Below are 12,155 nucleotides of genomic sequence, written 5' to 3'. Positions count from 1 at the left end.
AGCCACTGCATGTGAGGCACACACAGGATACAGGTTATCTGGTCTCAAGTGCAAAAATGCTGGCAGATTCACTTTCCATCTAGCCGGCTTTGATCTCTTTCAGTCCCATTGCCTTCTCTTCTTCCTTCCCCCAAGATTCCAACGCCCATCAAACTTGAATAGGGAGAGAAGAACAAACATATTTGGTTTCTTCTAGATCTGCCTACTTTCCTTGGTGTTTGACCCCCGACCCTGACTGATTTTCCCAGTGCAGTAAACAGTACGGCATCCTACGGCTGTGGTCCAGGCCAGTGAGGAATTTGGATGGAGAAGGCTTTTGTCATTTGCAACCTGGTTTGCCCTAGATCAGAGGGTTGACCAGGAGTGAGATGTCAGGTGGGAGGATTTAAGTGGTTCTCCTGAGGTGGTCCCTGGAACCAGATCTGCTGGGACAGATGTCGGGGTGGGCACCATGGCCCTGGTCTGTTGGGGGCAGTTAGCTTCAACAGCATTTCAATCTCAGAGGTGCCCCAACCTCCCAGTGGCCTCTGCTGCAGAAGTGTGGGGTGAGGTCCAGGGATGGTCTCCTGAGGGAGGGCCTGGGAACCACTGAACAGTATGCAAAGTGGGTGTGCATGGGTGGTGTGTGTATTTTTTTAGAATCTATGCTTATGTCAGAACCTCTGAGGTAGAAAATGTCAGGGCAACTTGAGATGCATGTCCCAGGATGGGCTGAGCAGGGCCATAGTGACAGAGGAACAACATTACTGTTTCCCCCAAACACTTTGTATCTCAGAATATCAACTACCACAGCGCAGGGATCAATCTGCCCAATATTATTACTTACAAGCATGCAGGTGCTTAATGGGAATTTCGTTTTGTCCTAAGAGATGATTCACCTTTGCTCAGGGAGGCGGAGAACAGTCAAATTATTCCAGCCACAGTGAAAGGCACAGTGACAGGGAGCGTGCCTCTCTTGCAGAAAGCCGTGGAGAACTTGGAACAAGTTCTTGCTGTGGAGAGGCAAGAGCATGGGCCTTGGAGCTTGGTAACCTTGGCCCAGGTTCAGATCCTCCTCTGTCATCTACTCCTCAGGACCTAGCTCTTCTCAGTGGGGTCCCTGGACCAGCAGCCCTGGGAGCTTATTAGAAATGTAGAACCGACTAAATAGGAATCTGTATTTTAACTAGATCCCCAGGTGACTCTCAGGCATGTTAAGGTTTGAGGAGCTTTGACCTGGGACCCTACAGAAGTCATAAATTCAGCCGTGCCTCGGTCTTCTCACCTGTAAAATGGTGATCATGCCTACTTGAAAGGTCCTTGTGAGATTCAATGAGATGATGTATGCCCGAGCTTAGCACAGGGCCTGGCACATAGGAGGTGTTCTGTATTCATCTCCTGTCCTCGGGTTCCCTGTCTCTGGAATTTCCATTTCTTTTCCCCTCTCAAAGCCTCTTGGTTTTTGACTTGAGGCTGTTGCAGTGCTGCCGTCGGACAGTAGAGGGCACTCTCGACATTGCCATCGCGGGGAGCCCGGACAGGCGGACGGGCAGGCGGCACTGTCCCGGCAGGCAGGGCAGGTGCAGGTGCAGGTGCGCTGCTGTTCGGCTCCCGGGTTGGGGCAGCTGTTTCGCCCAGCAGCTCCCCTCCTGGGGCTGAGCGTCCTGGGTCTGAACCTGCAGCCTCAGTCGTCTGGTCTCCCACTTGATTCCCACTGCTAGTTATAAACAAATTGCCCGGCTTGTCCAAAACCTTCCGGGCTCAGTCCCCAGGCCGGTGGGGCGGCGCCTCCCGCGGGGCCGCTAGACGTTGATGAAGGATCCCTGGTCGCCGTTGGCCGTCTCGGGCTCCACGCAGCGCCCCTTCCTCCGCGTGACTCTGCGGTTCCGGTGGAATTTGGCGTAGCAGCGCAGTCCTGGGCAAAGCGAGGCAAGGCGATCAGGGGCGCGACGGGCCAGTCCCCTCCTGTTCCCCCATCCCCTGCACCCTCTGGGGCCAGGTCCTCTCTCACCCTCCTTTATTCTGCCCTACAGCCCATCCTCCGCAAGGCAGCCTGAACGAGCTTTAAAAAGACTCATCGGGGAGAGGGATGAACGTATGGAACACAAGGGGACACTTAGGGCAGTGAATATGCTGTATGATACCGCAATGGTGCATGAGCCATGCATTTGTCAAAACCCTAGAATGTACAACACAAAGAGGGAACCCTAATGCAAACTATGGACTTTAGTTAGTGGTAATAACGTATCAGTGTTGGTTCATCAGCCATAACAAATGCACCGCACTCATGCAAGGTAATAATAGTGAGAAATGCATGCAGGGGCAAAGAGGCTATATAAAAACTCTGTTCGTTCCATGCGATGTTTCTGTAAACCTAAAACTGCTCTGAAAAATAAAGTCTACGGTAAAAAAAAATTGGGAAGAAAAGAGTTTATTAAAAGTTTTTAAAAAGTGACTTAGATTCTGCCCCTTCCTATAAAACCTCCCATAGTTCCCCATTGCACTTAACGTGAAATCTAAACTTCTCACCTTGGCTTACGAGGCCCTCCGGAACCTGGACCTTGCCTCCTGTCTGATGTCTTTGCCTCCCACTCCACTCCTTGTTCTCTAACTCCAGCCACGCCCAGCCTTCTTGCTTTTCCTGGTGTACCTAGCGATTTCCAGCCTCAGGGCCTTTGCACTTACTGTTCTCTCAACCAGAAATCCCTTCCCCAAGCTCTTTGCATGGCTGGTTCCCTCGGCCTTCAGGTCTCAAAGAGACCTTCCCTGACCACCCAAATTAAAGTAGGGATGGTCCTCCTTGCCCACTAATGGGAGGTTTTGTGGTTATGGTGCTCTCTGTCATGGTCAAAGTCATCCCCTGAAACACGTGGGTAGACATATTTTTTATTTAAGGCCACAGAAGGTCACATTCTCCTGATGGTGAGGGAAAGATGTCAGTGTAGCCTGAGAAACCCCCATGTTTCAGGTTAGGAGTGACCACCGAGAGAGGATATCTCTGCTTTAAGAGCCATTTACGTCACTGTCAAGACAGTAAAGGGACAGCTGGGAAGTGTGTGCCTTAAGGGCCTAGAATTGACAGCAGCGAAACTCAGGAGGGGGCAGGCATTCATGAGCAGGAGTGTCTGGTAGCTGCAGAAAAAGCCTTTCTGGAACCCTCCAGAACCCGGGCTGGTGCTGGCTGCTGGATTTCAGTCCTGCACCCTGTGTTCAACATTTCAGGATTTCTCAGGAGTCCTCAGGAGTCTTAATTTCCATAAGAATTCCTGGTATCCCCCAGATACCTATGGTGTGACAGCCCCCTCTGGGACCATCTTTAACAAGCTGCTGCCAAGCTGTGATTTCCATTCTTCATTTTTTCCTGGAGCTTGATATCCAGGGAGGAAACAAGAATTTTGGTGGGACCAACTAGTGCAAGAGGAATCGGAGGAAATGAGCAAATGTGCTTTGGATGCTGACATATCTTCCAGATGCCTGGAAAGCAGTGTGTGCCCCCTCCCACCTGGGGTCCCAAGGAGGAAGGAAAGATTCCTGGACAGTAGGGCCACCCACATCCCCCTCACCAGGGCTCAGCTGGACCAAAGGCCACAGACTTTGGTTCTGCTCTATTGCTTTTCTGGACCCCGTGGACTTGAGTGCCCTCCTGCCCAGTTGGCACCTCAGTCTCCTCCTCTGTGAGATGGGGTCCTAGCCCTGCACAGGCAACCTGTCTTACAGAAGCCAGCTTCACCCTGGATTATTTTCTTTATAGTCCTTATTCCTGTCTGAAGACACCTTTTCCATTTATTTGCTTTTTTTCTGCTCATATCCCTAGAACGAGGGTGCAGAACTTGCTGGTTCTTTCCACCGCTGGATCCCCGATGTCCAGAACAATACCTGACATATAGTAGGCACTCAATAAATATTTCTTTTAATGGGCAGCTGACCGGTCCAGGGAACCGAACCCTTGACCTTGGTGTTATAAGGCTGCGGCTCTAACCAAGTGAGTTAACTGGCCACCGTCAATAAATATTTCTTAACTGACCAGATGAATGAATAGTCAGAACTAAAGAGCTTTATTGCTTCCACAGCAGATAACTTTTGAGGGTAATGTGAGCCAAATGGGACATGTATCTCAGATTAATAGAGGGGCTGAGACCTAACTCTCCCTCTCAGGAGATGTGAGCGCTGCTTGAATATTGGATGGTATTTAGTAATTATGTTCATTTTTGGCCTTTTTTTTAAAAAAAAAGATGACCAGTAAGGGGTTCTTAACCCTTGACTTAGTGTTGTCAGCACCACACTCTCCCAAGTGAGCTAACTGGCCATCCCTATGTAGGGATCCGAACCCGTGGCCTTGGTGTTATCAGCACTGCACTCTCCCAAGTGAGCCACGGGCTGGCCCTGGCATTTTGTTTTTAAAGAGTGGTTATCTTTTAGCGATATATACTGAAATATTCACAGATGAAATATCTGTAAACTCCCAGGAGTTCCTCATGCTATTGGAATGAGGAAGTGGGTGGGAGAGAGACGACGTAGATTGGCCATGAGTTGGTAATCAATGAAGCTGAGTGATCGGAAACGGAGGCTTGTAATACGATTCTGACTACTTTAGTATATATTTGAAATGTTTCAGAATACGAAATTGGAAATATTCCTCCACTTTTCTAGCTATGTACATTTGGGCAAGTCACTTAAGCTTTCTGTGCCTCGGCTCAATTATTTGTTAAGTGGGGATCACAATAGCTCCCTTCTGGGGGTGGTTGTGAGGATTACAGGAGAGAAAGTGCTTAGCACAGAGCCAGGTACACCTGGGCCAGGTGGGAGCTCAGAGGAGTTAAAGAGGCAGCTGGCCAAGTGTGTCCTTCCCTGGGACACTCCCCACCCCCTTATCGTACTTGGAATGACACCCCTGGGATAGAATTGTGGTGTAAAAGCGCCAGCCTTCTCCGGTTGGATCTTGTTTAAAGAGATATACTCCTGTCTCCTCCCTTGCCCTCCTCCAGATTGTGAGAGATCACGCCAGCTTGTATTTCAAGAGGTGAGAAAAGCAAATCTGAGAAACGATGCCAGGAATCAAGACTAAATGAGTTCGCAGATTGGGAGGCACCCGGCAAAGCTGATCTTGCTCCCGTCGTCAGCTCCCGAGGGATTCTCCCACCCTCCTCCTCCGCAGATCCCTCAACCCACCTTCTGCCAGGAAATTTTGCCCCCCACTCATGGCAGAACCAGCTTCGAGAGAGGGAGGCTTCATGGTTCTTGCTCCCCGAGGGGAGTCTGGACCCACCTTCCACACACATGCAGTCATCGAAGCACTTGTTGTTGAGGCCACGGTTGTGGGGCGTGCACAGATGCTCCCGCAGGTCGCAGCAGGTCCCTGCCAACACAGCAAGCACGCACACGCGGTCAGCCAAGCTGAGCGGCCCCTCCCTGCCACCCAATCCCACTGGACAGGAGATCCATCATCACTGTGTCAGGCCGTGCCCTGGGAGGGTGGGCCATCTGGTGTGTGAGGCTCCCAGACGGAACCTGTCTGGTCATGGATATCATGGCCGAGGCCCCAGCTGCCCCAGATGGGCAATTGATTGATTATGGGAAGAGAGAAGGTGGGGTGGGGTCACCTCCTGGGGAGAGCAGGTGGGACAGTTGGGGGCTGCCAGGTGTGGAGTCAGCTGGGAGCTGGGAGGGGTCTCAGGGATCATTGACGCCAACGTCCTCTTTTGACAGATGGGGAAACTGAAGCCCCCAGCAGCTGCAGGGATGTCCCAGGCAGGCCCAAAACGCAGCCTCGCCCGCCACGGAGCCAGCTCTCGGAGTGACTGTGCAGTTGGCCCAAACTGCAGCCTTTTCTCTGTGCTTAGGGTGAAAACAATGGTTTGGAAAGAAAACAGCCCATCAGGGAGCTGGTGGTCTGGCTTATACAATGCCAAACTGCTGGTTTGGTTGCTGGTCTATAGAATGTTCTGGCAACTGATTTAACAATAGTGGCTCCAAGGAGGGGTCCTCAGGACACACTTGCTACTCAGTGGCAAGGAGAGCAGTTAGCTGATGGACTCCAGCGGTTAGCACCTTCAGGGGCCTCCCCCACCCATGTCATGCTGTTCCCAAGCGGCCCCAGCCAATGACTAGCACAGCAGCGGTACCAGGGTCTGGCCATTTCTCCAACAGGCAATCTTTGCTTCAGAGCTCCCACTGCATCGGTGGGGATGTCACATCGCAGTGTGAAGGTTTCTCTGTCCAGTCCTGCTTTTTACATTTCTCAGGCATCACCCACTCTCACTGCTGAAATAAACCTCTTGCACTAACTCTTCCTCAGTGTCTGTTTCCCAGAGGGCCTTCCTGACCCAACAAGGGCCAGCAGTTTAGGGCACTGGTCAAAACATCAGGCCCCTTGTTTTTAGACTGTCTTGATGGGGACAGCTGTTGAACAGGTGAGGATGTCATCAAAAGCATTCCCAGAAAGCCCAGCGGTGTCACGATGGGACAAGGACAGCATTAAGCCCTGCCAGGTGTTAGGAGGAAGAGGTTAAGAGACAATTATCCTGATTCAAGGCACTGTAGGGCCCTGGTTAAGGGGCTTTGGAACCAAGGTCAAGAGTTCAGATCCCCATACAGGCCAGCGGTGAAAGAAAGAGAGAAGAGAGAAAGAAAGAAGCTTTGGAACCAGCTGACCCAGGTTGGAGCCACTTCCTAGCTGTGTTGCCTTGCCTGAAAACTGAGGATGACAGTGTCTTGTTGTCCGGGTTGTCATAACTACTGTTTGAAAAGAATTAATGTATGACAGTAAATCTGTAAATGGTCACGGACCCCCAGGCCCTGCTCAGTGCCTGGGAGCTGCCCACGCCACCACCGAGTTTCCTCCCAGCTCCCAGCCTGCTGCCTTGAACGTGGATGCGGTTGGTACCTGGCATGCAGTCTTGGTGATGGTCGCACGGCTCCCCTTCAGCTGGGGATGTTTCATTACCATCACTGGAGAGTTTACCCCGGTGTTTCTCTGGGGACAAGAAGATCTGTCGTCAGAAGCTGATGCCCAGCAAAGACACAGAGACTCAGGTGTCAGAGTGCCCATACCACCACTCCCACTGTGGCTTGGACAAAACACCATACCTCGCTATGCTTTGTTTCTCTTCTCTAAAACAGGTCAACAGTAGTACAGACCTAACCGATTTTCTTTCCCAGGTTAAAATGAGTCGATGCACGGAAAGTGTTTGGCATGGAACAAGCACTTGAGAGCAGTTTCCATTTTGAGTTTCACTTCCAGTTTAGACTTGACGCACCCCCCCCACCCCCACCCCACCTTTGCACCTCTATAGGTCAGACTGGGCTCACTGGGGCCCCCACCCTCCAGCAGATGCTGGGGTCAGGGAGAGGGCCCAGGCATGGGGGCGATGGGGCAGATACCTTTCTTCTTTGCAGAGGGCCAGACTTCAGGTTTTAAGTCCTCATAATCGGTCCAGTCGAACAAAGCCATATCCAGCGTGGGCATCACCTCCCCGTCAGGCCTGGGCTGTGCCAGCAGAAGAAGAGGGGAGAGGGGGGAACCTGGAGCTTTCCAACTGATGGAAGCAAGAATATGGAGTTCCAAGGCCAGAAGGCAAAGGAGGGACTCCTCAGAGGCCACCTTGTCCTCTGCCAGGCAGCCTGGCATCCCAGCCTGAGGACATCGAGATGGCTCCAGCAGCCGCAGAGCAGCTTCCTCACCGTGCAGCCACCACCCTAGTGGGACCATGCCTTGAGGCAGCCATGCAGGCAGTGAGTTACCTAGCAGGGCCTCTGAGGAGGGGCGGAGACCCCCTTCTGGGCTGGGAAGGTGGTCTTGCTTGCTCAGGGTTGCCCATGAGGAGGGATGGGAAGTAGCCCAGCTGCTCACTTCCCCGTGCCTTCCTCTCCCCTGCAGAGTTACCAGCTCTTTGCGGCACCGTTGAGGCCACAGCCTGGGCTCAGTCCCACTTACATCCCGGCCAGTGGCCCGGAGAGTGCCGAGGGCTAGAGACCACAGCTGAATCTGCACACGGTCACCTGTGCACAGTAGGATGTGGCCGTAACTGCACCTTCTAGGGTTGGGCCATCAACGGGCAGGCTTCGGAGGCCTTTGGCTATATGGATAACCATGGACTCCTGGGAGGCAGTCCACAGCTTTCCTCAGAATCTGAAGGGTGCAAGACCCAGAAAGAGGATAGGAAAGATCTACTGCTAAAAATTCTTATTTCTTTTGTATGTATTATTTATTATACATATACGAAATGTACCATATATTATATATATTATTGATCCTTTTAAATGATTTTATTTTGAAAACATTTCAAAGCCAGAGAAGAGGTGCAGGAATGATGTGGTTGAGTGCTACGCCCACCTCTAGAGTTGCTGGTGGGGAGCATTTTTGCCACATTTGCTGACCTGCTGTCTCCCCATGTAGCTTTTTAAAAAATCTGAAACAGATGGGTCAACGTGCTAACTAATTCTTGTTAATTCTGGGTCCTGGGGACATGGTTTTAAAACTTACTATGATTATTTTCTGTACATTTTTGTACATAAAGTTCTTCCCCAAGGGCCTTGCTGCCCTCCATGCAGAGATGGGCATGCTGAGCTGGCACTTGCTCCCTTGGCTGTCCCCAGGGTGAGCCCAGGACCACTTCCTCCTGGACAGTGCAGCCCTTTCTCAGGATGGAGTGCCCACTTGGGCTGCAGCTGATGGCCGTCAAGAGACCGGGTTTCAATTGAGGCCCAGTGGCCTCCAGCAACTCCCTCCTGCCTTGGTACCTCAGCTTCCCTAAATGTACTAAGAGGGGTTTGCACGACATGGTCTCAAGTACCCTTCCAGCTCCAAGGCTGTTTTGGGGCTCCTTACCTGGGATTGTAGGGAGGTGACGGGCAGGATTAGGGACTCTTCTGTGGCAGGTGCAGCTTCAAAGGTGGTTAGGAAGAGCATGGTAGGGGCCAGGCTGGTGGAGGATTCCTCCATTGCAGCATCCAGCGCCTGGTCTTCAGATGGCTCTGTCTTCTTCATCAGGGAGCTGGGACCTCGGACCAAGGCTCGGCCTGAGACACAGAGTGGAAGCACAGGGGCTTAATCTGCTTGGCACACCTCATGTCGGCCTATAGTAGAACCCACATTTTTGGCTGCAAATCAGGGGACAGCCGGGACTATGTGACAGTCCCTTGGTTCAGCCAACATCCTTGCTGCCCACCCTCCTGGGGAGGTGAAAACTCAGGGGTGGGGAGATGTCTTGGATGAACCCACGGTGTTGCTGGGGAGAAGGTCCAAGGATTCTTACTGTAGAACAACCAAGTCCAAGTCCAGGTTGGTGGGCTGCAGCTAGGGATGAAGTGTAACAAATGTGAACTAGTAGGGTTAACCATGGAAGGCTTCCTGGAGAAGTTTGAATAAGGAGCAATGTGATGAGGCTGAGAGACACTGCAAGGGGCAGAGGCCTTTGAGAAAGCTGGGAGGTGAGAGCTCATCACACACAAGTGAGTGCTCCTGGGTGGTAATAAGTAGCCACCACCTTGTCCCAGATGAGCTGCTTTACAAGCTTTATTTCATCTAACCATTGCAGGAGCTCTGGGAAGTGGGTGCTCCTTCAGCCTCATCTTCACGGAGGGAACCTACAACACAGAGAAGGTAGGTGACTTGCCCAAGGACACACAGCTTGTGAGCAGCAGAGTCTGGATTTAAACCCAGGTTTTTTGAGTGCAAAGCCAATGCTTTAGCCACTGATGCTGGCTTCTAGGACATATGGGCATGGGGTAGTATGAGTGCGAGTGGGAGAGCTTGCAGGGTCAGGAGGGGATCATGAATAAAGGGACTTGGAGAGACGCTGGAGAGCGTGGGCTCATCCTTGCCTATTTTTCTCAGGCAAGACCTGGCTGTAAGGTCAGTTGTGGTCACGCCATCCTGCAGAAAGGGAGCTTTGGGACCATTGACTCCACCCTATTCATTTTGCAGACAAGGAGACTGAGGTCCAGTTAGCCCTAGGTTTTGCAGGTGGCTGTAAGCAGAGCTGGGCCTAGCCTGCAGACCTCCTCTGTCACCCCCTCTTGCCCACCGTTCCAGCTCTCCTAGGAGGGCCCCGCTGCTCTGCTGGAGCTGGAGCTGAGATGAGTCCATGCCCCACATGTGCCCTCTAGCTTGTCCCCAATGGGGCCAGCATGCCCCTCCCCAGCCTGACATAGACAACCTGCAGGGGTGGGAGGCTGAAAGTTGAAGCCAGGGACCCAGGCTGCATTCTGCCCACTTGGGGGGCGGGTTTCAGTAGGCCTGGCAGGAAAGCAAGCCCCAGCTGTTTGCAGGAAAAGGGGGGCTGAGGTTCCATCACCTGCCTAGCCATGAAATACCCCCTCATCACCCCAACCATGCTTGTGGCACTCGGCCTGCCCCTAGGGGCAGTCTTGTCACATGAAGAAACTGAGAAGCCGAGGTGCCTGCATGGGCAAGGCTCAGGGCCAGGCGAGACTGGGGAGGAGAGTCTGCGTGGAGCTGCTGGGGCATGTTTGTTCAGAGACTAGATGGGCAAAGGGGTGGAAGGCTGGGGCCAGAGGGGGGCAGATAGTTCACAGGGGACATGGGGAGGGTGAGAAGGGCTGTGAGGGGAGCATCCCTGAAAGAAACACGGCGGAAGCAGGAAAGAGGGCTATGACACCTCTCCTTGGGTCACTGATTCAGCATCAACAAGGAGCTGTGAATTAACTAGTGACAGCTACTGCTGTAGCTGTCCTGACATTGAGTTCTAAGCTCTCTACAAATCAAGTCTCTGAATCTGCACTGAGAATAGATGGGACCATTATCCTCATTTTGCAGAGGGAGAAACCAAGGCACAGAAGGGTAACTTGCCCAGAGCCACTAGTAGGTGGTAGAGCCAGGAACTAGTCTCGGGCAAATCCAGCTTCAGAGTCTATGCTCTTAGCCCCACTCTGTGCTTCAGAGTTGATTAAGGAACATGCTTGGAGGTATTTATAGTAGGATAGATTTAGGTCAGATACAAGGTAGAACTTTCCGACTTAGGAGGATGACCAATTGATAAGACTGAGCTTCTCTTGCTACCTATCCTTCTCCTCTCGTGTCCCACCCCTGGGTCTCTCCCTGCCTCCTCCTCTTACCAGATGCCTCTGATTTTAGTGAGGCCCCTCCCCTCCTCTGGTGTTCACTGCATGCCCGCTTTGGGGCTTCGGATGATCTCCTAGGAACCTCACACCACTGACCGCTCTCTCCAGCCTCCCCCTCCAACCCTGGGAGTCCCTTTGGCCTTCTGGGTCTGAGCCGTCTTCCCTCTCTTCCCCACCTGTCCATTGCAGGACCCCGCCCCCTCCCCAATCTCCAGCTACCTCGGTGCAGTTTTAGCCTGTCCCTGCGTCTCTTGTGCTCCCTGCTGCGTTTCTTCGCCCTCTCCCACCCTGGAGACTGGTTCTCTTTCTCGGGGTAGGGCAGTGCCAGCCCCAGAAGCAGGTCCTTGTGCAGCAGCAGGCCTGCAGGACTCTGCCCAGGCAGCAGCCCTCCAGCCCCTGGCAGCCTGGAGGCCTGCCTGGTGGCAGTGACCACAGCCTCATCCTGGGCCCAGCTGGGCATGCCTGGGCCCCGCTCCTTCTTGACCAGGCCCCGGCGGTGGTGGTGGCTGGCCTGAGGCGTCCACAGCGCTGAGCCTGGGAGGTCGATGTGATTCTCAGGGAGGTTCCGAGCAGGGGTTCCAGGTGCCAAGGAGCCTGCCAGGCTCAGCTCCAGGAGCACCAGGAGGACCGGGAACAGCATCGGGGCAGTGTGGCTCCTGGGTCCAGCCATTTGCTCCTCCCTGCAAGAAAAGTGGCACTATAAGGGGACAGCTCCTCCTCGCTGCCCCACTCCCAAATCCCCTCAGTGACATCATTACAGCACAGTTTTTCCCTACAGGGACGGAGGGGAACTTTGCCCCCCAGGGGACATTTGGCAACACCTGCAGACATTTTCAGTCGTCAGAACTGGGTAGTGCTGCTGGCATCTTGTGGATGGAGGCCAGGGATACTGCTAAACGTCCTACAATGCACAGGACAGGTCCCCAAGAAAGAATCATCTGGGCCAGAAAGACGGCAGTACTGAGGTTGAGAACCCCTGGCTTAAATCATTTAAGCAGCATCCAGGTAACAGATTAGTCTAGAATTCCTTCCCTGCACAAACCTCTGTCCTTTGCCAAGTCCCCTGGAACAGAGCTGAGTCCCTCAGAGCTCAG

At 52.9% G+C, this 12,155-nt stretch overlaps 1 protein-coding gene across 1 annotated transcript; it reads right to left on the bottom strand.

Annotated features, from left to right (window-relative positions):
- Nucleotides 1-1,781: 1,781 nt before the first annotated feature.
- DRAXIN (dorsal inhibitory axon guidance protein) lies at nt 1,782-11,731 on the bottom strand. Its single transcript, XM_063103897.1, has 6 exons — nt 11,281-11,731; nt 8,807-8,997; nt 7,360-7,465; nt 6,863-6,952; nt 5,246-5,335; nt 1,782-1,894 (listed from the first exon to the last, which is right to left on the bottom strand). Exons 1-6 carry the CDS (start codon nt 11,729-11,731, stop codon nt 1,782-1,784), a joined length of 1,041 nt encoding a protein of 346 aa, XP_062959967.1.
- Nucleotides 11,732-12,155: the final 424 nt, after the last annotated feature.

The sequence above is a fragment of the Cynocephalus volans genome, chromosome 8, assembly GCF_027409185.1.
Source record: "Cynocephalus volans isolate mCynVol1 chromosome 8, mCynVol1.pri, whole genome shotgun sequence".
Lineage (NCBI taxonomy): Eukaryota > Metazoa > Chordata > Mammalia > Dermoptera > Cynocephalidae > Cynocephalus > Cynocephalus volans.
The sequence above is the reverse complement of the archived record's forward strand: the minus strand, read 5'-3'. Positions and strand labels throughout refer to the sequence as shown.